At 41.5% G+C, this 25,075-nt stretch overlaps 2 protein-coding genes and 2 pseudogenes across 3 annotated transcripts; 2 read left to right on the top strand and 2 right to left on the bottom strand.

Annotated features, from left to right (window-relative positions):
* Window positions 1–1,696: 1,696 nt before the first annotated feature.
* LOC105302696 lies at window positions 1,697–2,737 on the top strand (annotated as a pseudogene).
* A 1,780-nt stretch (window positions 2,738–4,517) lies between these two features.
* LOC111729728 lies at window positions 4,518–4,636 on the top strand (annotated as a pseudogene).
* An 8,749-nt stretch (window positions 4,637–13,385) lies between these two features.
* LOC105302564 (nascent polypeptide-associated complex subunit alpha) lies at window positions 13,386–24,806 on the bottom strand. 2 transcript variants are annotated; one of them, XM_011375640.2, is made up of 8 exons: window positions 24,528–24,806; window positions 23,603–23,674; window positions 15,229–15,314; window positions 14,972–15,049; window positions 14,558–14,704; window positions 14,036–14,164; window positions 13,699–13,821; window positions 13,386–13,512 (listed from the first exon to the last, which is right to left on the bottom strand). In XM_011375640.2, the coding sequence occupies exons 2-8, from the start codon at window positions 23,670–23,672 to the stop codon at window positions 13,498–13,500; spliced, it is 648 nt and encodes a 215-aa protein (XP_011373942.1). In that variant the 5' UTR covers window positions 23,673–23,674; window positions 24,528–24,806; the 3' UTR covers window positions 13,386–13,497. The 2 variants fall into 2 exon arrangements, with proteins under 2 accessions (XP_011373942.1, XP_023376466.1); XM_023520698.1 differs by lacking the exon at window positions 13,386–13,512 and having other exon boundaries at window positions 13,657–13,821; window positions 24,528–24,697.
* On the bottom strand, window positions 15,321–21,136 carry LOC105302563 (nascent polypeptide-associated complex subunit alpha, muscle-specific form-like; the record flags this gene model as incomplete). The annotated part of the gene is made up of 1 exon (XM_011375639.2): window positions 15,321–21,136. A coding segment is annotated over one exon (4,665 nt), but the record flags the coding sequence as incomplete, so codon positions are not given.
* Window positions 24,807–25,075: the final 269 nt, after the last annotated feature.

Here is a 25,075-nt window from a genome sequence, read left to right as displayed (position 1 = left end):
GAGAAAATTCTGAAAAGATGGTGGACTAGGAAGTACTAGAGATCTGTCTTCCCAGTTAGAAAAAGTTGCACTGGCAGAATCTGATGTAACTATTTTGGAGCTCTGGAGTCTATATTGAAGGCTTGCAACTTCCAAGGGAAGGCTTGGAGAGTGAATTGAAGTTAATTTTGGTTAATTTTAGCTCTTAACACAGTAGCAGCTATCCATTCTCCACCCTCAGTCCCATGGCAGGCAACTGTGCACATGCTCCAGGAGCAGTTTGTAGACAGCTTGTGGGATCCAGAGTAGGCAAAAAGGACCCTCCCCTCCAAATATTGGTGAACTGTGCTCTGATGATGGCTACTTCTGATTATAGAGGTGCCGACAAAGACATAGTATACCATTGTTGCACCTTCCCCCATTGTTACAAGTCCCTCCTCATCTGGCTGAAGTGACTTCCAGAGAATTTAAAGGGCTAGAAACCCCTTTTTTTCCTTTTTTTTCCCTCTTCTCCACTTATGGTAATCAGACAATAAAGACAAGGACCTCCTAAAGCAACTGCATATATGGGGAAAACTAGAACATGACCGCACGTGCCCAGAGAAAGGTACTGGCCTAGAAAAGTCAAGAGAAGATCTTAAGTTTACACCTAGGCTGATCCTTAGTACAGAGATAGACTGCAACAATGAAAAAACAACAATAGCAAAATACAGCAAATCTGGGGAAGGGAAGAATCTAATTTCCAGAGTTACCACATTATTAGATTCCAATGTTCAGTTTTCAACAACAACAAAATCACAATATGTACAAAGATTCCGGAAAGTATGGCTCATTAAAAGGAAAAAAATGGAAACTAGTCCTGAAAAAGGCCTGATGGCAGATATACTAGAAAAATAATTTAAAATTGTCTCAAAGATGCTCAAAGAACTAAAAGAAGATGTGGAGAAAGTCAAGAAAACTATGGTTAAACAAAATGGAAATATCAATAAAGAGATAGAAAACCTAAAAAGAAACCAAAAATGAATTCTGGAGCTGAAAAGTATAATAACTGAAATGAAAAAAAAAATTACTAGCAGGATTCATAGATTTGAGCAGGCAGAAGAAACAGTGAATGGAAATTATGGAGTCTGAGGAACAGAAAGTAAAAAAGATTGAAGAACAGTGAGCAGAGCCTAAAAGACTTGTGAGACAGCATCAATCAAACTAACATATGTATTGCGGAAGTTTCAGAAGAGAGGGAGAAAGGGGCTGAGATATTTGAAAAAATAATGAGTGAAAACTCCCCAAATTTGATGAAAGGCATAAATACAAGCATCTAAGAAACTCAACAAACTCTAAGGAGGATGAATTCAAAGAGACCCACATAGAGATGCATTATAATCAAACTGCCAGAGATAGAGTTTTGAAAGCAGAAAGAGAGAAGCAATGTGTCACATACAAGGCACCCTCAATAAGATTACCAGCAACTTTCTTATCAGAAACTTTGTAGGCCAGAGGCAGTGGGCTGATATATTCAAAATGCTACAAGAAAATATACTGTCAGCCAGCTTCCTAGGGCAGCCATGAGGATGTCCTACCCGCCTCCCCTTCCACTTGCCTCCTCATCCCCTAGTCCCAGAGACACCACTGTGGCAGAGCCTGAACTCCCCTTGCCTGAGGTGTCAGAGGCCCAGGTCTGGCCCATTCTCTCCCCTCTCAGATGCAGGCCAGTCAGGCTGCTGCTGCAGATTTTATCATGTGGGCAACCTGCTGCAACTGGTTCTGCCTGGATGGACACCCTGAGGAGGCCCCACCACTCCAGGGAGCCAGGACACAAGCCTATTCCAACCCTAGGTGCAATTCTTTTCTTTCCCCAACAGGCTCGGAACTAAGCTGTAAGGCCTGGGAGGCCCACTTTACAAACATTGCCAGGGAGCAGACCTGCCTGGACTGTAAGAAAAATTTCTGCATGGCTTGTTTGAGCCAAGTGGGAAATGGGCCCTGCCTCTGTCCATTCTGCCAATGATTCCAAGCAACAGCCTTTCAGTGGGAGGAGCTCATGAAGATAAAGGTGAAGGACCTGAGGAACTCTCTCAACCTCCATGACATCTCTACTGAAATGTGCCAGGAGAAAGAGGAGCTGGTATTCTTGGTGCTTGGCCAGCAGTCTGTAATCTCCCAGGAGGGCAGGACTGGTGTCCTCAATTTGTCCCCAGACTTCCTTGAGCAACAGGCCTCCTGACCTAGCCTCACACCAGCACAGTAACTCTTACCTCACCCGACCTCCCTTCTTCACCGGCAAATACTTCCTCTGTTCCCTCAGCCCAGCTCAGGAGAATCTGCAGTCTAATGGTCCTGTGTCTCAGGACCAAGAAGAATCTGCCGCTCTGAAGAGTACAGTCAGTGTACCTGCTGAGGATGAGACCCAGTCAGAGGACAGCTTTGTCCTGGGAACAAAGGGCCTCCATGTCTGACTTGACTGACCTGGAAGACGTTGAAGGTCTGACTATAAAGCAGCTGAAAGAGATCCTGACTCGCAACTTCATCAACTACAAGGGCTGCTGTGAGAAGTGGGAGCTGATGGAGAGAGTGATGCAGCTGTACAAAGATCAGAAAGGACTCCAGCACCTGATGAGTCATGTTGAAGACCAAAATGGAGGAGCAGAGCCATCCAACCTGGAGGATCTGTGCGGACTCACCCATTGCCTGTGTTCTGCTGGAATGTAGCCATATGGTAACCTGTGCCAAGTGTGACAAGTGCATGAATGAGTGGGCTTAGAGTTGGCCAGCTTACAGAGGGGCAAACTAACAAGAAAATTTGCAATATTACCCAAGATGCTATGTCACTTCTGGGCATGCTTATCTTGACCTCTTGGCTGGCAGTGCCCAAGGCAGTGAGAACTGGTACAGATTGAACTGGCAAGTCCCTGTTTGAATGATTTTGGGAGATGATGGTAACTGATGAAGAGAGAACTTTCCAGAACTTGGACCACATCTTCCTCCCTCCTGTATCCCACCCATCGCCCTGAGTTGCTTGCCTGTATTTCACCAATCAGAAGGCCTAAGTAGAAATGGTTCTCTTCCTTCCTAGCACAATTGGATTTATTTTTGGTCTCTCTGGCTTTCCATGCTTTAACCTACATTTGTTAAACTTTCTTGGTACATTGCTTAAAATCCATTTGTTTCTTCAGCCCAAAAAGATATTAGCTTACCAGACCAATAGTGATCCTCCTTAGGACAGAATTTGGACCAGTAAACTTATTTCTGGTGAGAAATAAAACACGAATGCTATTGAAAATCTTCAAAGTCATTGAAAGTTCCCTCCTTAAGTACTAGGATTGGAAGCTATCCGTCTCCTCGCCTGACCTTGGGAGCCAACAAAGCATCTGGTTCCCAAACTGCTGAGAAATTCCAGTTTCTGTGTGTGAGAGATGGTGCATGGATCATCTCTGCTTCTTCTCTTAGGGCCTGACTTTGCACCATCCTTAATTTTAGTTTATGAGGAAAGGGAAAGTGTTGGGTGGAAGCAATGGCTTTCTGCTTAACTTTGACCTCTCCAATAGACAAGAATTTAAAACCACTTTCTTCTGAGAATAAAGTCCCTCTCTTTCCCATGGAGGTTTTAAACATGTTCTCACTGAAGGCATAGAGACTTAGGCAAAGAGACTCGGCTCTTTTCTAGGCAAACTTCTCATGAAATTCCTGGAGACCAAACATGTAAGACACAGAGCACCTAAGAAGGATCAGAAGGTACTAAATGAGGCTGATTTCAGCCCTTGAGCAGACAGCTGGAAGTCCTAATTCTTTAAGTTAGTGGAGACTCCCTACTCCCCTTCCTTTCTCAGTTGGATTTGGAGGCAGGTGAGGAAGAAGCATTCTCTAGGCCCTTTAGGAAGTACCATGCAATGAGTAGGTCATGTTCTTGGGCCCTCTTAGAGTCCTTACTCCACAGGAAAAGCCAAAGGGCTAAAGAAATGTTTGCTGAGCTGGCTTTGCCAAGCACAAACATACATGCTCTCAGAAGAGCTATGTGTGTTGCCATTACCAATGGATGAACTATGCAAACTGTAAACACCTGAGGGCCTTAGCAGACCTCCCTCCTTCCTGCCATGCAGCCAAGATCTCAGACTAGAAGAACCACTCATGACTCTGGAAAGCAGTAGAAAACCTCTAAGGGGACTTATTTATTGGTACAGACATACTTGTGCTTTCCCTCAATCATCAACCACTAATCCCCTTTGGGGAAATGGAATAATTTCATAAAGTAGTTGTCAGCTAAATACTGTGCCGCTTAACCTCGACATTATACCAAGTCTTGGATGATTTGATTTTGGGCTATAGCCTTTGTAGGAACTGAGGAAATTGAGATTTCCCTGTGAAGACATCTTTCTGCAGGACAGTAAATACTATTGTTTATATGCCTACAAGTTTAGCAAAGGATTCAGTTACTTCTCGATTGCACTGTGAAACAGGTCTATATATATGCAACTCAGTTAAGATCTAGCAATAACTTCAGGGCAGAAGCTGGTTCTTTCCTTACTTAAAACTTGCTTTCTTGAGTCCAGGGTCATGCTACCCTGAACGTGCCCAATCTCATCTGATCTCGGAAGCTAAGCAAGGTTGGGCCTGGTTAGTACTTGGACAGAAGACCACCTAGGAATACCAGGTGCTGTAGGCATTTAAAAACAACAACAACAACAAACTTGCTTTCTCTGCTGAAGCCTTATCTCTCCCTTCCTCACAATTTCCCTCTTAGACATGAGTTAAAAATAGTATCTGAATGGTTGGTTAATAACCTCAGAATTAGAACTGATGCCATTTATTCACTTCAGAGAAAACACTTGCTTTGATCTCTTCTAACCTCTACTGGTGAAGGTTTTCATGTAAGGTAAAAGGTGTCAAGCGACCCTGATTTTTTTTTTTTTTTTTGGTCTCTTCTTATTATATTAAATAAAAGTTGGGAATTCCAAGATCTCATTTAAGTTACTATCTAACCTAAGTAGAAAAAATTTGATTTTTATCCTTGAATGCTCCTTCCTGTCCGTCATAGAGCCTTGGTCTTAATTATCATGGAAACATCTAATTCTTCCAATTATTCTGTGGCTTTTGCTGTGATTGTTCAGAAATTTCAGTTGGGACTTATTTTCAAAGACTTGAAAGAGCTGACTGGTTCATAATACATTGGAATACCTGGATCTAAACTAGTAAGAATAAGTTGTACAGGAATTAGTACTCAATATATATTATATAAATTTGTTGAAATCTTTTGGATGTGAATGTGTTACTCCAAGTGGCTTATATTAAGATCGTTTCGGATTTACTTGAGTGTTAAAATAAACCCAAATGTGCATTTTTTTGTTACAGAACTCTGCTTTATATTTTTATAATAAAGTTTCAATATAGATGCCCTCTCCAAAAAAAGAAAAGAAAAAGAAAACCAAGAATTCTAGTTTCAGAAAACTGTCTTCAAAAGTGAGATGACTACCTATACCCATTAGAAGTCAATTATGAAACAACAACAACAACAACAACAACAACAACAACAAACCCCAGAAAATAGCAAGTGTTAGTAAGGATGTAGAGAAATTGGTAACTTTGTGCACTATTGGTAGGAGTATAAAATGGTACAGCTGTTGTGGAAAGTTGTATGGTGATTCCTTAAAAAAATAAAAATATGAGCCAGCAATTCCATTTTTGGGTATATACTCAAAATAATCGAAAGAAGAATCTTGAAAAGATATTTGTACACTATGTTCATAGCAACATTATTCACGATAGCTAAAATGTGGAATCAACTCAAGTGTCCTATCGACAGCTGAATAGATAAGCAAAATGTGGTATATACGTACTATAGAGTATTATTCGGCCTTAAAAGAAAGGAAATTCTGACGTGCTATAACCTGGGTGAATCTTGAGAACCTTATGTTAAGTGAAATATGCCAATCACAAAAAGATAGGTACTATATGACTCCACTTATGTGAGGTACTTAGAGGAATCAAAATCATAGAGACAGAAAAGAATGGTAGTTGCCAGAGGCTGAGAGAGAGGGGGAATGGGGAGCTTTTCTTAAATGGGTCTAGAGTTTCAGTTTTGCAAGATGAAAAGAGTTCTAGAGATGGATGATAGTAGTTGCACAACATTATGAATGTATTTAATACCATTGAACTGTACACTTAAAAATGGTTAGGGTGGTAAATTTTGTTATGTATATATTTTCCCACAAAAAGTTTGGGAATAAAAAAAATTGATTGTTTAAGTGATAACAATGAATTGTAGAATTAAATAATATATAGAAGTGAAGTGTATGACAAAATAACTCAAAGGCCAAGAAGGGAGTAATGGAAAATACGTTGTTGCAAAGTTCTTATGCTATAATAGTTTCTTAGCTTTGACACAAAATGCACAAGCATCCAAAGGAAAAAATAGATAAATTCAGTAAAATTGTTAAATCTTGTGCTTCAAAGATACTATCCAGAAAGCAAAAAAACAACTCACAGAATGGGAAAAAATACCTGCAAACCATATATCTGAAAAGGGTCTAGCATCCAGAATATATAAAGAACTGTTATTACGAGTCAACATTAAATACTCAAGTAACCTAATTTTAAAATGGGTACAGGATTTGAAGAGATATTTATCTAAAGAAGATATAAAAATGTTCAATAGCACACGAAAAGATGCTTAACGTCAATTATTAAGGAAATGCAAATCAAAACTGCAATGAGATACCAATTCACACCCATAAGGATGGCTAAAATAAAAAAAAGAGACAATAACAACTTTTGGTGAGGATGTGGAGAAATCAGAACCCTCATACGCTGCTGGTGAGACTATAAAATAATGGAACCATTCCTTGAAATGTTGAACATAAAGTTACTGTATGACCCAGCAATTCTACTCCGAGGTACACACAGTACTGAAGAGAAGTGAAAACATATGCTCACACAAAAATCTGTACATGAATGCCATAGCAGCATAGTCTACGATAGCCAAAAATGTGGAAAAAAACTTAATGTCCATCAACTGATGAATGGCTAAACAAAACATGGTACATTCATAAAATTGAATGTTATTTGGCTATAGAAAGACATGACAGACTGATATATACTATAACATAGATGAAATTTGAAAACATTCTGTTAAGTGAAAACAATCAGATACAAATGGCCATAAATTGTGTGGTCCTATTTACATAAAATGTCCAGGATAGGTAAAATTATAGAGACAGAAAGTAGATTCCTGGATGCTTAGGGTTGGAGTGGCAAAGCTTGGGTGGAAATGCGGAGTAACTGTTAATGGGTATTAGGTTTCTTTTTGGGCTGATAAAAGCATTCTAAAATTGATTGTGGTGATGGTTGCACAATTCTTACTAAAAACCATTGAATTGTATATATAATTGGGCAAATTGTATGGTGATTATATCTCAATAACACTGTTTAAAAAAAGTAAATGGGGTAGTTACATGAATCTATACATGTGATAAAATTACATACAATACTACACACACATCTCATAAATGAGTACATGTAAAAACTGGTGAAATCTGAATAATGTCTATTGACTGTACCACTATGAATTTCCTTGTTTTTATATTATACTAAAGATGTAATCATTAGAAGCTAAGTATACATGTAACCCTCTCTGTACTATTTTGCAACTTTTCGTGAGTCTATAATTAGTAAAAGAAAAACTAAATGGGTAGGGAAAAGGTATACAATACTAAAATAAAATAAAGTTTAAGTGGTTATGTTAGTATATCAATACAAGTAGATTAAAATTATCATTATTAATTAACTCTATCTCTGGTAAAAATTATTGCCAGAGATAGAGTTAATTAATAATGATAAAAGGATCAATTCAGCAAGAAGACATAATAATTCTAAATATTCATACACCTCATGACAGAGATTCAAAATACCTGAATCAAAAATTGACAGTTGTAATGAGAAATAGAAAAACCCACAATTAAAACAGGAGATTTTAACATCCTTCTCTCAATAATTGACAGAATAAGTAGACAATAAATTAGTACAGGTAAGGAAGACATTACCAACCAATTTAACCTAATTCACATTTATAGAACACTCTACCTAACTACGCCCGAATACACACTCTTTTCGGGTGCACGCAGAACTTCTGCCAAGATAGACAATATTCTGGGCCATAATACAAGCCAATAAATTTACAAAGATTCCAGTCATACAAACTATGTTCCAGGGCCGCAATGGAATTAAATTAGAAACCAATAGCAGAAAGATATCTAGAAAATCTCCAAATATTTTAAAGTAAACCAATTCTAAATAACCCATGAGCAGAGAAATCAGAAAGAAAATTTAAAAATATTTGAACTGAATGAGTATCAAAATTTGTGGAATTCGATAAAGTAGTACTTTTTGGGAAATTATTACAAACTTACTAAGCATTTAAAGGGAATAAACTATTGATTCACACAGAAACATGAACAAATCTCAATTATTCTGAGTGAAAGAAGCCATATAAAAAAGTATATTTTGCACTCCGGTTCTGATTTTTAAAAATTCTAGAATGCAAACTTTTCTCTAGTGGCAAAATATATCAGTACCATCAGCCTGGTACTGTGGTTTGGGATAGGGAAAGAGGAAATGATTACAAAGGTGCATTAGGAAGCTTATAGGGATGATCGATATGTTTATTACTTGATTTTGGTGATGGTTAATGGGTACATAAATGTGTCAAGACTCATCAAATTATACACTTTAAACATGGGCCATTTATCATATGTCAATTATATCTCAATAGTTTAAAAATTAAAAAATAGGCCAGAAATTTGCACAGAATTTTTGAATACTAAATTAAGACTAAGTGGATTAAGTTTCCACTTAGTCTTAGCTTTCTGTAAAACTTGCCTGACATTTTCTGCCTAGGCCTCCAGTGTTGATGTAATGCAAAAGTTTTATCCATTCTTTAAACTATTTGAGATCTATTATGGGACATGTATCAGGAATGCAAAGACCAATAAACTCCATTTCCACAAGGAGCTCTCATCCAGGAATACTAAAACCAATCTTTAGGAGCCAGGCATGTATATATATGTCTATAGCTACCAGGTGAGAAAACACAGACACAAAGCACACTAGACAGGACAAGTATGAAAGCAATAAAATCCAAATACTATATTTAAACATTTCTATACTAATTAAACAATTCTGAGGACTGAATTCTCACCATTCTATCACTCCTACTGTAGATAAGAGCAACAAATATAAGGCAGGTACAAGGTATGCTGGTCTATTAGGAAAGAACATAGGCTAAGGATTGTTAAACACTTACTTTAATCAAGTAGTTTTATGTATTTAGGAAGGCTGGAGCATAAGTTAGAAGTGAGAGGTCAATACTGGTTCCTTTATAAAATACATTGAAATTTTCAACTATTTCTCTATTTGCATAGTCCTGTCACCAGACTGTATGACAGCAGTAGAAGAGGGGTCTTGGAGCTTATTCCAATGCCTGGAACACAGGCTAAATAAATGCTTCTTGAATGTATGGTTCAGAGATATGTAGACATATATAGAGGCCCAGCTATGGCATTTAGGTTTCCCATGAGAGCAGGTACCATGTTTTATTCTCTACTGGAACCTCAGAACTTAGCAAACTGAGGAACTGAGGAACTTATTTTAGTGAAAGAAAGGTGATTCCCACTTGTTTTCATCCTCTATTCTAATGAGAGGGCTATGTAAGAATGAGTAGGCAAGGCTTCAGGCCTAGTTTCCTCAATCAGAGTTTAGTGTTAGAAATTTTAATCTTATTTTGAACAAAAGATTTCATGACTAAGGTTTTAAAGTTGCTGCTTTATTCACCAGGGTTTTAAGTAGGAGAGGATTATTAGGACCAATCCACTTTATGGAGGCAAGTGTAGAGGAATTCTGAGTGGAGGGTAGAACACTTAGGAGACTGTAGTAATAGCCTAGCCAGGCAGTTCTCAATGGCATTGGGAATGAAGAGAGGTGTATATAAAGTGAAAACATTTAGAAAGTCTGTTGGGGAATGGCTATGAAAAGGGTGGACTGTGACAGGATTAGGATGACACTGAGGTTTTAACATAAAATATAGTTTAGTGAGATTAATTACACTCTGTTTTGCAACCATCACCACCATCCATCTCCAGAACTTTCATTTTCCCGAACAGAAATTCTGCACCCATTAAATATTAAATCTTACTCCCCTACTTCCCTGGCCCTTGGCAACCACCATTCTTTGTCTCTGAATTTGACTAATCAAGGTACTTCATATAAGTGAAATTAAATTTGTCTTTTTGTGACTGACATATTTCACTTAGCTTAATGTCAAGGTTCATCCATGTTGTAGCATGTGCCATGAACTTCCTTCTAAGGTTGAATATTCCATTCTATGTATATACATTTCATTATTCATTCATCTATTAGGGATACTTATGTTGCTTCTACTTTTTAATCTATTGTGATAATGCTATATGGGTGTACAGATGTCTCTTGAGGTTATTTATTACCTAGGTTACATGGTAATCTTAGTTTTTCAAGAACTCATACTCTTTTTCTATAGAAGTTGCACCATTTTACATTCCCATCAACAGTGCAGAGGTTCCAATTTCTTCACATCCTCACCAAGACTTTGTCATTCCAATGCATGTGTTATCACTGTAGTTTGGATCTGCATTTTTCCCAGTGATTAGTGATGTCGGGTGTCTTTTCATTGTGCTTATAATTGTTAAAACTCCTTTGGAAGTCTCTTCATAATCTGGGCCATAATGTAACTCAATACATTTATGGTATTTTAATGTTTTTGTTGTTGTTGAATCATAGTTCTTTACATATTCTGGATATTGATACAACTTGCAAATATTTTCTCCCAGTCTGGGTTGCCTTTGTATGCTATTGATTTTGTGTCCATTGATGCAGAGAAATTCTGAAATCCAATTTACTTTTTTCTTTTGTTGTCTGTGCTTTTGGTGCCTATAAATGAAATCATTGCTAAATCCAATGACATGAAGCTTTTCCCATTTTCTGAATTTTATAGTTTTAGGTCTTAACTTTTCTTTGATCTACTTGCAATTAATTTTTGTATATGGTGTAAAATAAGGGTACAACTTCATTCTTTCATTAAGTGGCTATCCAGTTTTCCCAACACCATTTATTGCAAAGACCAGGTTTCTTTTTTGTATGACTGAATGGATCGCTGTCATTAGCTGTGTTAGCGGGAAATACATTTGGGAAAATTTGGACAGGGTAGATTATGGAATTTTGGGGATCATGAAACTGAAGATGAAATCAGATTTTAGAGAAATCAAGGGAATGTTAAGGAAACTACTATGAAGAAGGAAAGACAAATGCAGCCAAGCATGAAGAGTATCCACTGGTATTAGCAATTAGGTGATCTTGATGAGAGCCGCTTAGTAGAGAGATAGAAGTAAAAGTTAAGACTACAGTGGACTGGATAGAGGATGAAAAGAGCTGTAAATAAACCTTAGAAAAAAGCTGAAGTGAAAAGCAATTTGCAGGATGACATATAATGTACAATTTTAGTTTCAAACTTACAGAACACGAACTACTTTAGGTACATAAATATGTATTGAGCATCAATTCATGTGCAGAAATTATAAAACCACCAGTTCCTGATAATTGTTACCTTTGATGGAAGGAAATTGAACTGATGAAGAGTACACAGGGGTCCCAAAATGTATATGTAATGCTTAATTTAATAAAAAATGGATGTACACACAGCCTTTTATTGGCACGTTTTCTTTCCCAATTTAAAAAAAATCCATTTGTAAGTGCATGGTAAAAACATGGTAAGAGACTATGGCTAATTAACCTGGTTTATTAGGTATTTTTCCTTTAGAAATCTAAAGGGTTATTTAGTAAATAACCTGTGCCAGTTTCAAGTTCTTAGCAAATGCTTCTAACAATCCTATACATGTTTCATAGCAGGTCTATTTTTACAGATAAAGTCAGAGCTTACTTATTGTTAAATGGTCTACTGAGTATTTGAATACAGGCATTTAATCAGTTTGAGAACCAGAAAAGAGTAATTCTTCAATAGGTTTGTTCAAACTATACACTAATTTGAGAACCAAAAAATTTAATCACTCAGTGACAGAGGAAGTTAACTGCATATTTCATGTGGTGGAAAAAATGGTTGAGGAAAAGAGATTAATGAATGGCAAAAAGGTGTAGCAATAGCAAGGTCTTTGAGGTAGGAAGACATAGCATTATAGCACTGGTAGCAGTAATAGCCTTGAACAAAGTACTTCTCCAAAAAAGTAACCAAGAATTGGCAGTGTTAACTATAAAAAGGGAAGAATGAGGAAATTACAAGTTAACATCCCTCAATTTCTTTCTGAAATGAGAACTACTGGCTGACTCGGATTTGGCAGCCAAGGGGCCTTAGTCCCTTGAGACTTTTATCAAATGATCTAATCTGTTCTACCCCAGTGAAATGGAAGGTCATTATTCTCGGTCAGATGTCATTTTGTGCTTCTCTAGGATAGCCCACCACTTCCTACCAACAAAGCCTACTACAAAGAAAAGGCCCTGCTCTTGAGTGGCGGTCTTTGGGGATGTCATTTAACCTCTTTGGTCCTCAGCTTTAATTCATATCTACTAAAATAATGCCTACTCTCATAGGGATCAAGACGACTGAATTCAATAATAAAAATGTCTATGGTTTCAAAAGCCGTCCACAATGTTAATCTAACTTATTGCCATTCTAACATTCCTTCTAGGTATAATGTCAGCTATTCATTTTAGAATTTTTGCCTCTATATCCACTAGTAGACTTCCTATTTTCAATTTTTAGTCCTCTTTCTCCCAGCCCATTTTCTAACAACTCAAAGAAACTATATATATCAAAAACTGGCTATTCACATGTACCTGTTTGCCTGGTACAGTTCTGGTTTTCACTCATTGTCCTAGCATAACAATGACCACTCTAATCATAATTTACTTCAGATATTAAAATGTCTGTATAGTTGACATCTAGCAGAGCATTTGTACTATACACAATAGCCAAAATCCTCTCCTTCATGAGGTACTTTTTCGTTTTATACAAAGAATACATGTCAAGATGTAACCAATTAAACTGCCTCTCAGAGGCTAAATGAATCCCAATAGGTGTTCAGAAAGATTGTAGGTCAGAGAAGGGGCTGATTAAGAAGAATCGGCATTTGCTAATAGTTAACATTTGGTAAAGAGACTGGAAATGAAAAATGTTACAATTAATAAGTTGTGTTCTCTGAAGACAAAAAAGGTCCTAACAGATAGCCTAGTACAATATTTCTTATAAGGAAGTGAAAAGGCTGAGATTTTAAGGGTTAGCCTTTTCAACTGAAGCTGAAGTCTTAAGAGTAATAAATGTGTTCTCATTTCTAGAGTATTTTTAGCGGGGAGGAGGAAGAGACCAAGCACCCACTGAGTTCATCCCACAAGAAGCCATAACTTTATTAATGATAGAAACAGTACAAATTTCAAACCAAGCTGCGGTTACTCTTTTCAAACACCAAAAAAGGGTCCTCCTTTTTTAGATGGTTACATTGTTAATTCCTGTAAAAGAAAAGAGATCATCAGAGGTACAGGCAAACTGAGAATTCAGGTCACTAACAACTAAGGCAACTCAAGATAGGCTTTGAAATAAGGCTTTCTAACTGGCTGATATTAAGCATAGAAAATAAAGTCACTCGTTATTGGACAGGGCAGAGGGAGTCAAGGAATAAAGGCCTGGGCACTTACCATAATAGCATTTACAATATCATTACTGTTGTTCTTCAGGGCGCGGACTGCCTTCGCTCTCGACACATTTGCTTGTGACATGACCAATTCTATGTCCTTAACTTCCACACCTGTTTCATCAACCTGAGAGAGAGGGAAAAAACACATAATAAACTGAAGGCCAGGACAACTTCAGTATAGTTCTTTGGAGTCAGGAGTCTCTTGAATCTAGTTAATTTAACTCAAAAACTACTTCACTCAATGGAGTTCAAAACCTTAAGACAATACAGAATCCACTCATTAATACAAACAATACTACCTAGAAAGGATTAAAAGTATAAAAAAATTTCTTATATACCTCTTCCTCTTCGCTCTCCTCTTGTACAGTTGGAGTCTGTGTGTTTTCTTGAATGTTTGAGACAGTTTCACCTTGAACTTTAAATTTCTCAGCAGCTGCTAGCTGTGCTTGCTGAGATAAATCCTCGATCTACAGAGCAGAAAATAGATTCATGTGAGTAGATCAATATGCAGTAAATGAAATCATTTGTATGACTTCCCAACTCTCTCTCTAAACCCACTTCAGGTTAACTTACTCTAAAGCTTTAAACTGCCTGCCCTCAGATTATATATATATCAATGTAGTAGCTTATGTTTAAAGTAGTGATTCTTAACCGTGGGGTGATTTTGTTGCCCAGGGGGACATCTATCAAATATCTGGAGATTTTTTCTGTTTGTTATCATAACTGGATACGATGCTGGCAAACACCTATAATGCACAGGATAACCCTTCCACGACAAAGAATTATCTGACCCCAAATGTCAATGGTGCTGAGGTTGAGCAAACCTGGTCTAGAGCAACTTGCAAGGAAACTTTCCTTACCTTGGCTTCTCCAAAAACTATATAGGTATCTGAAGCTGGGCTCTTGTAGACATCTGGTTTTGTGATGACAAAAAGGATATTCTTAGATTTTCGGATAGTGACCCTAGTAACCCCTGTAACCTGTCGAAGACCCAGTTTGGACATAGCCTAAGGAATAGGAAAAAACATGAGTTTCAACCTTAGAAGCAGCTTCAGAGAGGACCACAATAATACCACATCCAAAACAAAGCCTTTTCCTGGGTGCAGAAAAGTTTACATAAGAATACAGAATTGGTTTCCAGGATTCCTACGCTTTTTGCCATAGTTACTGTTATTTTAACTAAACATGATTCTACCACTACCACTACAGTTTCTGCCCTCCCCCAAGTTGCTTCATCAGAAACTTTAATCCTTGTTTGTAACCTAAAATCTTACCTTCCGTGCCTTCTTTTCACTCCGGCTCTGTTTAGCTTTACTGACAGGTTCTTCATCGATTTCAGCTGCTGCTGCCAGCTAAGAAAATAAAACAGCTATGAGTAAGCTGGACTGTAAGACTTGGATACCATGATCCCTCTGTGGTTTTCCCTTTATGGAGGTTTATAGCTCCAAATACATAAGTTATCTTTTCTGATCAACCCTGGTTCTCCAATGCTTCTTTGATCAAGTACTTACACCAGTGAATAAGAAAATACCTGGGCTTGTTGTGTGGTTGCCTGTGTGGAATCTTGTTCCTCAAGCTCTGGCACTGATTCATCACTGTCAGATTCTGTTCCAGACCCTAAAATGACAAATAACTTTTACTATTTTATAGTAGAAATTATAAAAAGGAGGTATTTCACCATGGCCTGCCTGGATTAGAGGTCACACTCGCTGATGCTAGATCTTGCAAAGTTAAATGTAAATGTAAATCAACTGACTTGTATGAATTCACTTGACAGCTCCCCCCCCGCCACTTAATCATAAACTAGTGTGTACACATCTATTAAAGACCCAGCCCCAGAAATGAGAGGTAATTACTAGATACAGCCGAACAGTTTATACACTATAATGCTTCTTTCCCTTCTTGGCAAACAGCAATGATCTATGTAACTCCAAATCCTACCCAACAGCCCAACCATCTCAGAAAGGTTCTGGCAGATGAGGTGTTTGCAGATAACACTGAAGTGAAAAATAAGAAGATCACATTGTGGAGGCAGACCAAGGAGGGCACTTTCCCTTTATCTTTTAAATTGGGTTGGGGGAGGCCAGAAGCAGTTGTGTACACACATTCAGCCTTATTTTCAAATCACTCACCCTAGCAATTTGATCTAATCAATACAGCTTAAAGATTTTCAATGAAGCCGACCTATAGTCACCTCTACTACTTATTGTCTTGTGACCTCGCTCATTTCTTTCAAACATAATTCACATATTTTAAGTTTTCCTCAATTGAAGGCCAAGCATCAATAAAGACTACTGAGGAGGGAAAAAAAGCATACACCTGCACCATTCTCAGGCTAGGAAAATAGGAAGTCCCTGGGCACTGGTCATTACTAAGTCTAAGAAGTGAAAAGAAATTCAAAGTTTCAATACTCGTTTTCCACTATTTTAGCAAATCCCAGGCCCAGGCACAAGGTAGGTTAGTGATGTGGTAGAAATTAGAGCAAATTAAAGGTCTAGGAGGTCTTGGTTTCCAATGTCAGATCAGTTAGGCAAAAAAGATGGCGAACTCAAGACTAGATCCCATTACACAAGATACACAATGGACTATGTAAGGTGATGAAAACCAAGACTGTTTCACATTCCTAGAGCTTTTGCATTTAAAATTATAATTCTATGTTCTATGTCCAAACACAAGCAGATATATCTGGAGAAAGCGGCGCATCCTAGGGTTAGTACTGGTGGGTAGCCCCCAAGAGGGGTGTGGGCGACACACCATGCACACGGCAAACCAAGTCAAATACCCTTGTTGTTCTTCAGAACAGGCTGCTTGGCAGAGGGGGCTGGGGCAGGGATCCCAGCAGGTTTGGGGGTGGGCATGTTGATGAGAACCGACTGGAAAGGCACTCCCCCCGAGATTGGTTCCGGGGGAATCAGAGGTGGCAGCTCATCCTCATCAGCAGGGGCTGTGGGTTTACAGGGTGATTCCAGCACCAGCCCAGGTGAGGACGGCAGAGGTTGCTGTTTAGGAAGCAGAGGGGGAACTGGGGAGGGAGCAAGAGGCAGAGAGACTGATGGGGTGGGTGCTGGAGAGAGAGATGCTGATCCAGCTTTAGGAAGGACCTTCTCAGAGGCAGCTGCTGCTAGAGGGGTAGATGTCTCAGACTCAGGAGGAGCCATGGGACCCTTTGGAGAATGAAAAGAATCTTTGCCTTTTAAGGCAGAAATAGGGAGGGCTTTTGGAGCTTTTGGAGAAGTGCCTTTCTGAGCAGAGACTGCCATTAGAGGGGCAAGAGCTACTGGAGAAAGGGGTCCTTCAGTACCATTCTTAGCCGAAGGATTTGGGCACACAGAAAGTGAACTCTTCTTGGCTGGTGAGCCTTTCTGAGTGGGAGCTGTGACAACTGGTACACTTTCTGAAGTTGGGGCAACAAGTTCTGCTTTGAGAGCTGTGGAGCCTTTCTTTATGGAGGGCCCTTTAGATGCCTGAGGGACAATGGATCCTAAGGGACATGTGACTGAAACTGAGGAAATAGAGGCCTCTTTGGAGGCTGGGGTTGCTGGGCCCCCTCTGGGGGCTTGGGTAGCTGAGAGCTTTTTGGGGGATGGAGTTTCTGAGGCTGGAGACTCTTTGGGGGAGGGAGGAACCACAGCTGAAGGAGTAGGGACCCCTTTTGAGGATGAGGTTCCTGGGGCTCTTTTGGGGGATGGAGTAGCGGGGGACCCTTTGGGGGAAGGAGCATTCACAGATGAGGGAGTGGGGGCTTTTTTGGGAGATGTGCTAGCTGGTGCTCTTTCAAGGGCTGGAGTTTCTGGGGATTCTCTGGAAGAGGGAGGAGCTATAGCTGAGGGAGTGTGGGCCCCTTTGGGGGATGGGGTTGCTGGGGCTCCTTTAGGGGGGGAAGGAGCCATAGCTGGGGGAGTAGAGGCACCTTTAGCAGGTGGGGTAGCTGGAGACTCTTTGGGGGACAAAGTTGCTGAGGCTCCTTTGATGGAAGGAAGAGCCACACCTGAGGGAGTGGGGATTCCTTTGAAGGACAGAGTTGCTGGGGTCCCTTTGGGGGAGGAAGGAGTCACAGCTGAGGGAGCAGAGGCCCCTTTGGGGGACAGAATTGCCGGGGCTCTCTTGGGAGATGGAGTTGCTGAGGCCTCTTTGGGAGAAAGAGCCATAGCTGGGCGAGTGGAGGCCCCTTTAGTGGGTATGGCAGCTGGAGACTCTTTGGGGGGTGAAGTTGCTGAGACTCCTTTAGGGGAAAGAGCTACAGCTGGGGGAGTGGGGTCTCCTTTGAGGGAGGGAGCCATAGTTAGTGGTTTAGGGGTTTCTTTGGGGGCAGGGGTTGCTGGGGTTCCTTTGGGAGAGGAAGGAGTCACAGCTGAAGGAGTGGGGTCCACTTTGGGAGATGGAGTGGCTGAGGCTCCTTTGGTGGGTGGGGCAGCTGGGGACTTTTTGGGGGATGAAGATGCTGAGGCTGCTTTGGAGAAAGGAAGCACCACAGCTGGAGGAGTGGAGGCTCCTTTGAGGCATAGAGTTGCTGGGGCCTCTTTGGGGGAGGGAGTCATAGCTGGAAGTTTGGGGGTCTCTTTAGGGGATGAGGTTGCTGGAGCTACTTTTGGGGACGGAGGAGCCACAGCTGAGGGAGTAGAGGCCCCTTTGGGAGGTGTGGTAGCTGGGGACTCTTTAGGGAATGGTACTGCTGGGGCTCCTTTGGGGGAAGGAGTCATAGCTGGAGAAGTGGGGGTCTCTTTAGGGAATGGAGTTGCTGGCCCCCGTTTGTAGGAAGAAGCCAGAGCTGGGGAAGTGGGAGTCTCTTTGGGGGATGGAGGAGTGGGGCAATGCTTCTTGGCCAGTGAACCTTTCGGGACTTGAAAAGAAAGATCAGCCTCTGGAAGAACTGAAGCTTCAATTGGAGAAACAGGGAATGAGAGATTTCCAGCAGGAGCATCAGGGATAGCAGGTATATTTTTAGAAACCGAAGCAAGAGTCATGGTAGTAGTAGGAGTAGCTGAATCCTTCTTGGTTGGAGATCTTTTAGTCTGAGGAGACACACTAGTCCCTAAAGGAGATGAGGAGTCAGCAAGGTAAGTTCCTTTCGAAGATGCAGTAACAGAAACACGAGAGTCCTCAGTTGGGTACCCTTCAGGAGAGGAAGCCACAGGTGCCAATGCGGAGGTATGAGAAATACCATGAACTTTCTTTGCACCAGCAGGTGGGGGAAGAGAGGGAAAGGGCTCGGACTTGGAAATCGCAGAAGCCAGTGCCAAGGTAGCTGGAGAAGCAGAAACATTTTGTGGGGATACAGTCACAGCTGGAGCCCCCAGACAACCTTCAGACGTGGGAGGAACCAACGGTAAAGTAGTAAGAGTCGAAGTACCCTTTTTGGTTGGGTGGCCTTTAGGAGCTAAAGAGATAGCTCCTTCTAGAAAAGGGCTGGCTGTAGTTGTAGGAGTGGAGGTTCCTTTGGCAGTTGTAGGAACCGCCCCAGAAGTGGCAGCATGTTCCAAAGGAAATGTAGCTACAACTGGGGTAGTGAGAGAACTTTTGAGAAGCAGAGTAGAGGGGTCTGGGCTTGCATACGGATCTGTCTTGATTATAGGGGTTGGGGAAATAACACCCAGAGGAGTGGAGGTACAGGCTGGCTTATCTACAGGCAGAGGCTCTACAAGGCTTTTCTTTGCTAAGATGGCTTCAGGAAGAAGAGATACCTCCAGAGAAGATGATACACTTTGCAGAGAGGGGGGATTTTTAGGGCCTGCCAAGGACAAGGGTAACAGAGTAGGGTCTTTCTTGGTAGAGAGTCCTACCTGGGTTGGTGAAGTAGGGGCTCCCACAGGAGAGGCAGGTACAGTTTGGAGATCTTTTTGTGTTGGGGACTTTACCAATAGTGAAGTAGAGAGACTTTTGGGATCCTTGGGCACTGGAAGAGGAGAGACTGGTATCCCCAGAGTGGTTGTTACTTGAGGAGTAGGAAGCTCTTTGGGAGTCACAGGTGCCATAGCCAAGGCAGTATAGGAAGCTGAGTCCTTACTACTCACGGGACCAGATGAAATTGGAGGAGACACACAAGTAGCCACCTCAAAAGTAGGAGGTACTACAGAAATTGTAGAGGGATTAATCACCACAAGTGAGGTGGTTCCAACAGAAGAAACAGGAGCTTCTTTTGAGCCTGGACTCCCTGGAGAACCAGGAGATATCTGGGCCACTAAAGGCTGCTGAACAGAAGCATTAGGAGAGCCTTTGAGATTTAGAGAGGGTGTAGGAGATAAGGGAAAAGAGACAGCTGCATTTGAGGAACCAGAAGGGCTGTAGGAAGCTATGTCAGTGATGGGAGAGGGGCCTTTGTCAACAGACAGAGCCAGAGGGGAAGCTGGAGCCTCTACTGGAAAAGCGGCCACAGCATCAGGAATCACCTCATTTCTGGAAGGAAGGGAAAGAATTACAGCTTGTTGAGAAGGGTAAGAGGCCCCTATGGAAGAATGATCTACAGAAGTGGTATTCACTATAGAATCTGACAGGACATTAACGCCTGTTTGACCTACAGGTTGAATAGCAGAACCAACACAACTCTGATGTAAAGGTGCAAGATGAGAGCCCGGAGAAGTGAGGAAAACTGGGGGGACATTGGGAGCCACAGGAACAGACTGGGTTGAAAAAGATGAGGCAGCAGGTGGACTAAGGGGTCCCTTTAGGCTGAGGCTTAGAGGGTTTTGTGGAGAAGTCAGAGGTGAGGAAATAGGAGTACCTTCGACCTGAGGGGAAGTGATGGCTAGGGGAGTAACAGGTGGTATCTGGGCACATGAGGCAACTCCAGATTGACCAGAGGCCAAGGGAGTTATGAGATTGGAAGGAACAGCACTGACTGTACCTGGAAGGATGGGAGTACCTTTTGGATTAGGGGCTACTTGAGAGGAAGCTTGAACAGGAGAGACCTTTGGTTCTGAGGAAGCAATGGGAGCTGACAGAGATGTCACTGACCCTGACTCAGGCATAGCAACTGTAGGTGGTGAACTAAGAGGGTTAGAGGGATATGCAGAGCTCTTCTGAACTGAGTGGGGAGCCAAGGCAACAAGAGCCAAGGGAGCTGAAGAGCAATGGGCACCTTTCAGAGTTGGAGTTATCATGGGAGAGGCCAGAGCTAAGGCAGCTGGGGAGATGGGAGGTCCTACTAGGTTTGGTAGGAAAGCTGGTGTGTCAGGGGCAGCTCCCAAAGGCAGGGCTGTTTCAGAGAATGACTGGGGAAAAAGAGCTTCAAAAGGGGTTGAGGCAATAGCAGAGGGAGAAAGGAATGGAGAAGGCTGGTTAGGGGTTGCCACAGGGCACTGCTGGGGTGCTAGAGAGCAAGGAGGGGGAAGGATAGGTTCAGGCTGCCCTAAGGCAGCAGGGACACTCAATGCGGAAGACACAGGAAGCACAGCTGGAGGAAAAAAGCAAAAAGGGGAAAAAAGGAAGAAAGGGAAGACAAAAAATTAAAGGTGAGTCGTACAGCCCAACTTGGTATAACATGCTTCTTAAGAAACACTAGAATTTTTAATCCGAGGATGAAAGTCACCACACAGGATTAGACAAAGGTGACAGGCAATAGCAACCTTCCCGAAACACTTCAACAGTCAAGAATACATCCTTCCCCTTCCTTCCTCAAATGAACACTAAATTTTTCTCACAGGCCATAGAATCACCACTAGAAGAATAGCCGTTCCATCTTGCCCATCCAAGGATCATGACCTAAATAAAACAGATCCTGAAAACTGGAACAAGTAAGGTACTGACTGGTGATAATGATGGGGAAACAGAGCTGAATGAGAAAAAACAGGTCTTTATATGCTCAGGCTTCCAGAAAGGTCAGGACAAAAATCTGACTCTTAAAGTTTTAGGAAGGGGCTGTCTAGCACAATTTCATTCTTCCTAAAGTGGAAACTTCAGAATTTAATAGTATTTAAAGTATTAAATTAGGCCACTTTGACCCCCCTCTGCCTGTTTACTTATCCCAAACAAACAAACAAAACCACCACAAATGGGCTGGACTCCAGTCTCTACAGACCTGCTCAGGTAATGTTAGCTCTTCAGAGATCAATCTAAGATGAATCAGACTGCTGGGGAGAGAGCTTAGTCACAAGGGTAGGGACTGTATTATGAAATTGTAACCCAACTTGTTAAATACTGGTCAACTTTTGAAGTAGGGAATTGGAGTGGAGAGACTACACTGGATCTGGATAAGTATGTCATTTTGCCAAAATAGACCAAGATTTGGCACTAAAGTAAAGCTAAGCAAGATTTTCTGAATGACAGAAAAACCCATGCTTACTGTCCAGGAGATAACGCAGGATTAGAGCAACAGTGCTCAACATCTAGAAGGGAGTATTAAAAAAAATCCCACAGCATCCAAATCCACAATTTACTCAACCATAATCCTGAAGTTTTTAGAGTATTGTACTACAGAAAAGATAGGCAGCGCAACCAGTTTTACCTGGAGAGTAGGTAGGTCAAAGTCTTATGATTACAGTGTAAATGCAAGCTTAGAATGTTTTCCTCTGACTGGACTTCAAGGTTGAATAAGGCCCAAATTACATGGTTTAGACACCATAACCAATTCCCTGAGCTAGTTTTCTCATGCATTCTAATAACTAATTAATTATACTTACAGAGAAAATTCTGAGTATTTATCACTGGCATTCTCTTATTATTAAACCTACAGAGCAAGGTCAAACTATTCAGGAATAAGTTTAATAGCACTAAAGATTGTTTCAAATAGCATTAAGCTTGAAAGTTTTGAAGCCTGAAAACATTTTAAATTCATCTGAATTTCAGACTCCACATTTGTAAAACCAAGTCGTTTAATGAGTCTCTACGATTTTGCTTAGCACTGAAATTACAGGATCTTTAGAGACCAATCCTTTATTTTTTCCCTCCCTTGTAAGTTCAAGGATTTCCTATACCTCATTTCCCAGCTCAGGGCCTCCCTTTTTCTTTTCTAGCAGCTGTAGCAATCTCTTCAGCTGTTAAAATCAGACAGGTGGGGAGGAAGAACCTTAACACTTGCAACTATAAACAACTCTATTTTAATTCCAGAAGACTGAAATTGCCTTTCAGTGACAGGTGGTTTTAAAAAAATAATGACTTTACCACAAGAAAAAAAAAGTGAGGATGGAGGTGACAGCCTGAGGATTCATTTCATTTAGTTCTGCACAACTGACTCAGTAAGATCATTAAAATTTTTTTTTACCCCCTTTCAAGTTTTAGAGACATATTTTAAGTGGAATTCAAAATTTGCCTTTATATAATGTTCACATCCATTAATTTCAAAAAACTGAATAGCAGTCAAAGGAAGCTTTAATTTCAATCCTGGTTCCAGACAAACTGATGAAGCGGGCCCTATTCCAGCACACTAGAAACATCTCAGCACCAACCCATAAAACAAGTTAAACAACCTAGGAGGGCCCCTGGGCCTAGTAGGACACATTTACCAGCGGCACACATTTCATCCAGACATGTGATGACAGCATAATGCCAAGTCCTGCCATCTAAAACCTTGATGCAACTTGTTGGCTGGAACTTCACAAAAGCTCAGGTCTCCTTGTGTGTAATCCAGTTCTAATTGGTAAGAATCACTGAGCATCTGTCCTGCTCAGTTTTCCTATATGAAATGAGGGTTCCACTCCCTTTGAGGCAGTTGCCATACCTACAAAGCAAGCCAGGGAGCTTTTAATGTTCTCGAATCTTAAACATATGGTTTGTATTCCACTCTTTAATGAAGTCCCTCCAGGACAGCAGTTAATATTATGGACTTTCCTCCCTGGTAGAGCTACAGCCCATCTTTTAAAATACGAGTTAATTCTGAAAGACCTAAGTGTATTCTCTTTTCATTTTATCCAAGTAGTTTTAGGGTCTATCTTACAATCTTAATTAATTGCAAGGGGGCTAGGAGAACCTACCTGTCTCAGCTTGGGGCTGTGGCAACTCCTGCTCTGTAGCAGGGACGGTTTCTGTGGCTTCACCAGGCATTTCTGAAGGGAATAAAAAGGAAGTCTGAATTGACTGGGACCGGTTCTGTTGCCTAACCCAGAATCAAGTATTCTTAAAAACTCTGCGGAGGGCTGTGAAGAAAAAATCATGAGGGTGTTTGGGGACAACTCTCCCCAAAGCAGCTGGGAATAGGTGAGAAATATGACATGACCCTCAGATCTCCGATCAAGCGATCACCTTTTTCACCACTCTTCACTCCGCAGAGAGGGGGTTTCCAGTGCCCAAGGGTTCGTTTTATTCCACACTACAAATCCCACAAGGGCAAAAATAATCACTGCGTTCTCAACCTGATAGAGAAGATCCCGGTCTGACTCCTGACCATAGGAGACTTGACGCTACCGTGAGCCACCTCACTCATATGTTCACTGCCTGGGCTGGGATCTCCAAGATTCCCGTTTGCCGATTTTCGGGAATCAGGAGGGAGAGTGCCGTTAAGTCTCAACACTCGCTTGTCACAATAAGAACCAAGGGGTAAGGGAGAGAGTGGGGGGAGTTTCCAAGGCTGTGACCCCATAACCTCCTATGAATTCTCGCGAAGCCGTTCCCCAAAGCAGATGCACTCCGCTTCCGCCCCCAACACCGCAGCCGCTCCCGTCACCCCAGCCCTGGACTCCAGGCCCAGCTTGCGGCCCTTCTGCCCTGCTTTTGCTAGGACACTAATCGCAGACCCCATTTTGTCCGGGGGCCCCACAGCCACACTTCCCAGGGTCGAGTAGGAGCCCGGTGGCCCCATAAAGCCCCCAACTCTCCTTAGCTCTCAGTCCCCGGGGCAGCTTAACATGCAAGGAAGGTGGATGACTACGGATAGAGAGTAGCGGCGAAGACAGAACTTACTGTGCAGAGAACGCGGAACCAAGATGGCGGCAGAAAGAGAGCGAACGAGAGCGTGACCCACGCCTGTTGCACAAGGAAGCCTGGCGGAGGGGGAGGGACTAGGATCCGCTTCCGGGTCAGGAGCTGTCGGCAGTCACTTCCTTTAACGAGTGACCTGTCCGTCCGGGTGTTCCCAGATGGGGGTGGTGACGAAGTCTAAATAAGGGTAAGAATTCAGAATAGGACGCGCTGCCCTGGCAGGAACTCTCAGCTGGGAGCCACGCGGTCCTCAGATAGCCGACCCCTTCACGTCCCCCAAATCGAAGCATTTTTGATACCCGAAGGGAAACTGCAATGAGAGAAGCAACCATCCTCTGTCCTCTGGTCGGCAAAATAGCCACAGCGGTAATATTGCGACTTCTGGTTTTCCCTTCTCAGATAATGAGGGTAAACATGAAGTTTTAAGTAATAGCGAAAGCCAGAGATTGTATTCACACCAGTGGAAGGTAGCAGTGACCTAGGTTAACCCTGTTGTTTTTTGGAATATGCAATTTAGGTTCATTATAGGT

Source organism: Pteropus vampyrus, unplaced genomic scaffold, assembly GCF_000151845.1.
Source record: "Pteropus vampyrus isolate Shadow unplaced genomic scaffold, Pvam_2.0 Scaffold276, whole genome shotgun sequence".
In the NCBI taxonomy this organism is placed as follows: domain Eukaryota; kingdom Metazoa; phylum Chordata; class Mammalia; order Chiroptera; family Pteropodidae; genus Pteropus; species Pteropus vampyrus.
The sequence above is the reverse complement of the archived record's forward strand: the minus strand, read 5'-3'. Positions and strand labels throughout refer to the sequence as shown.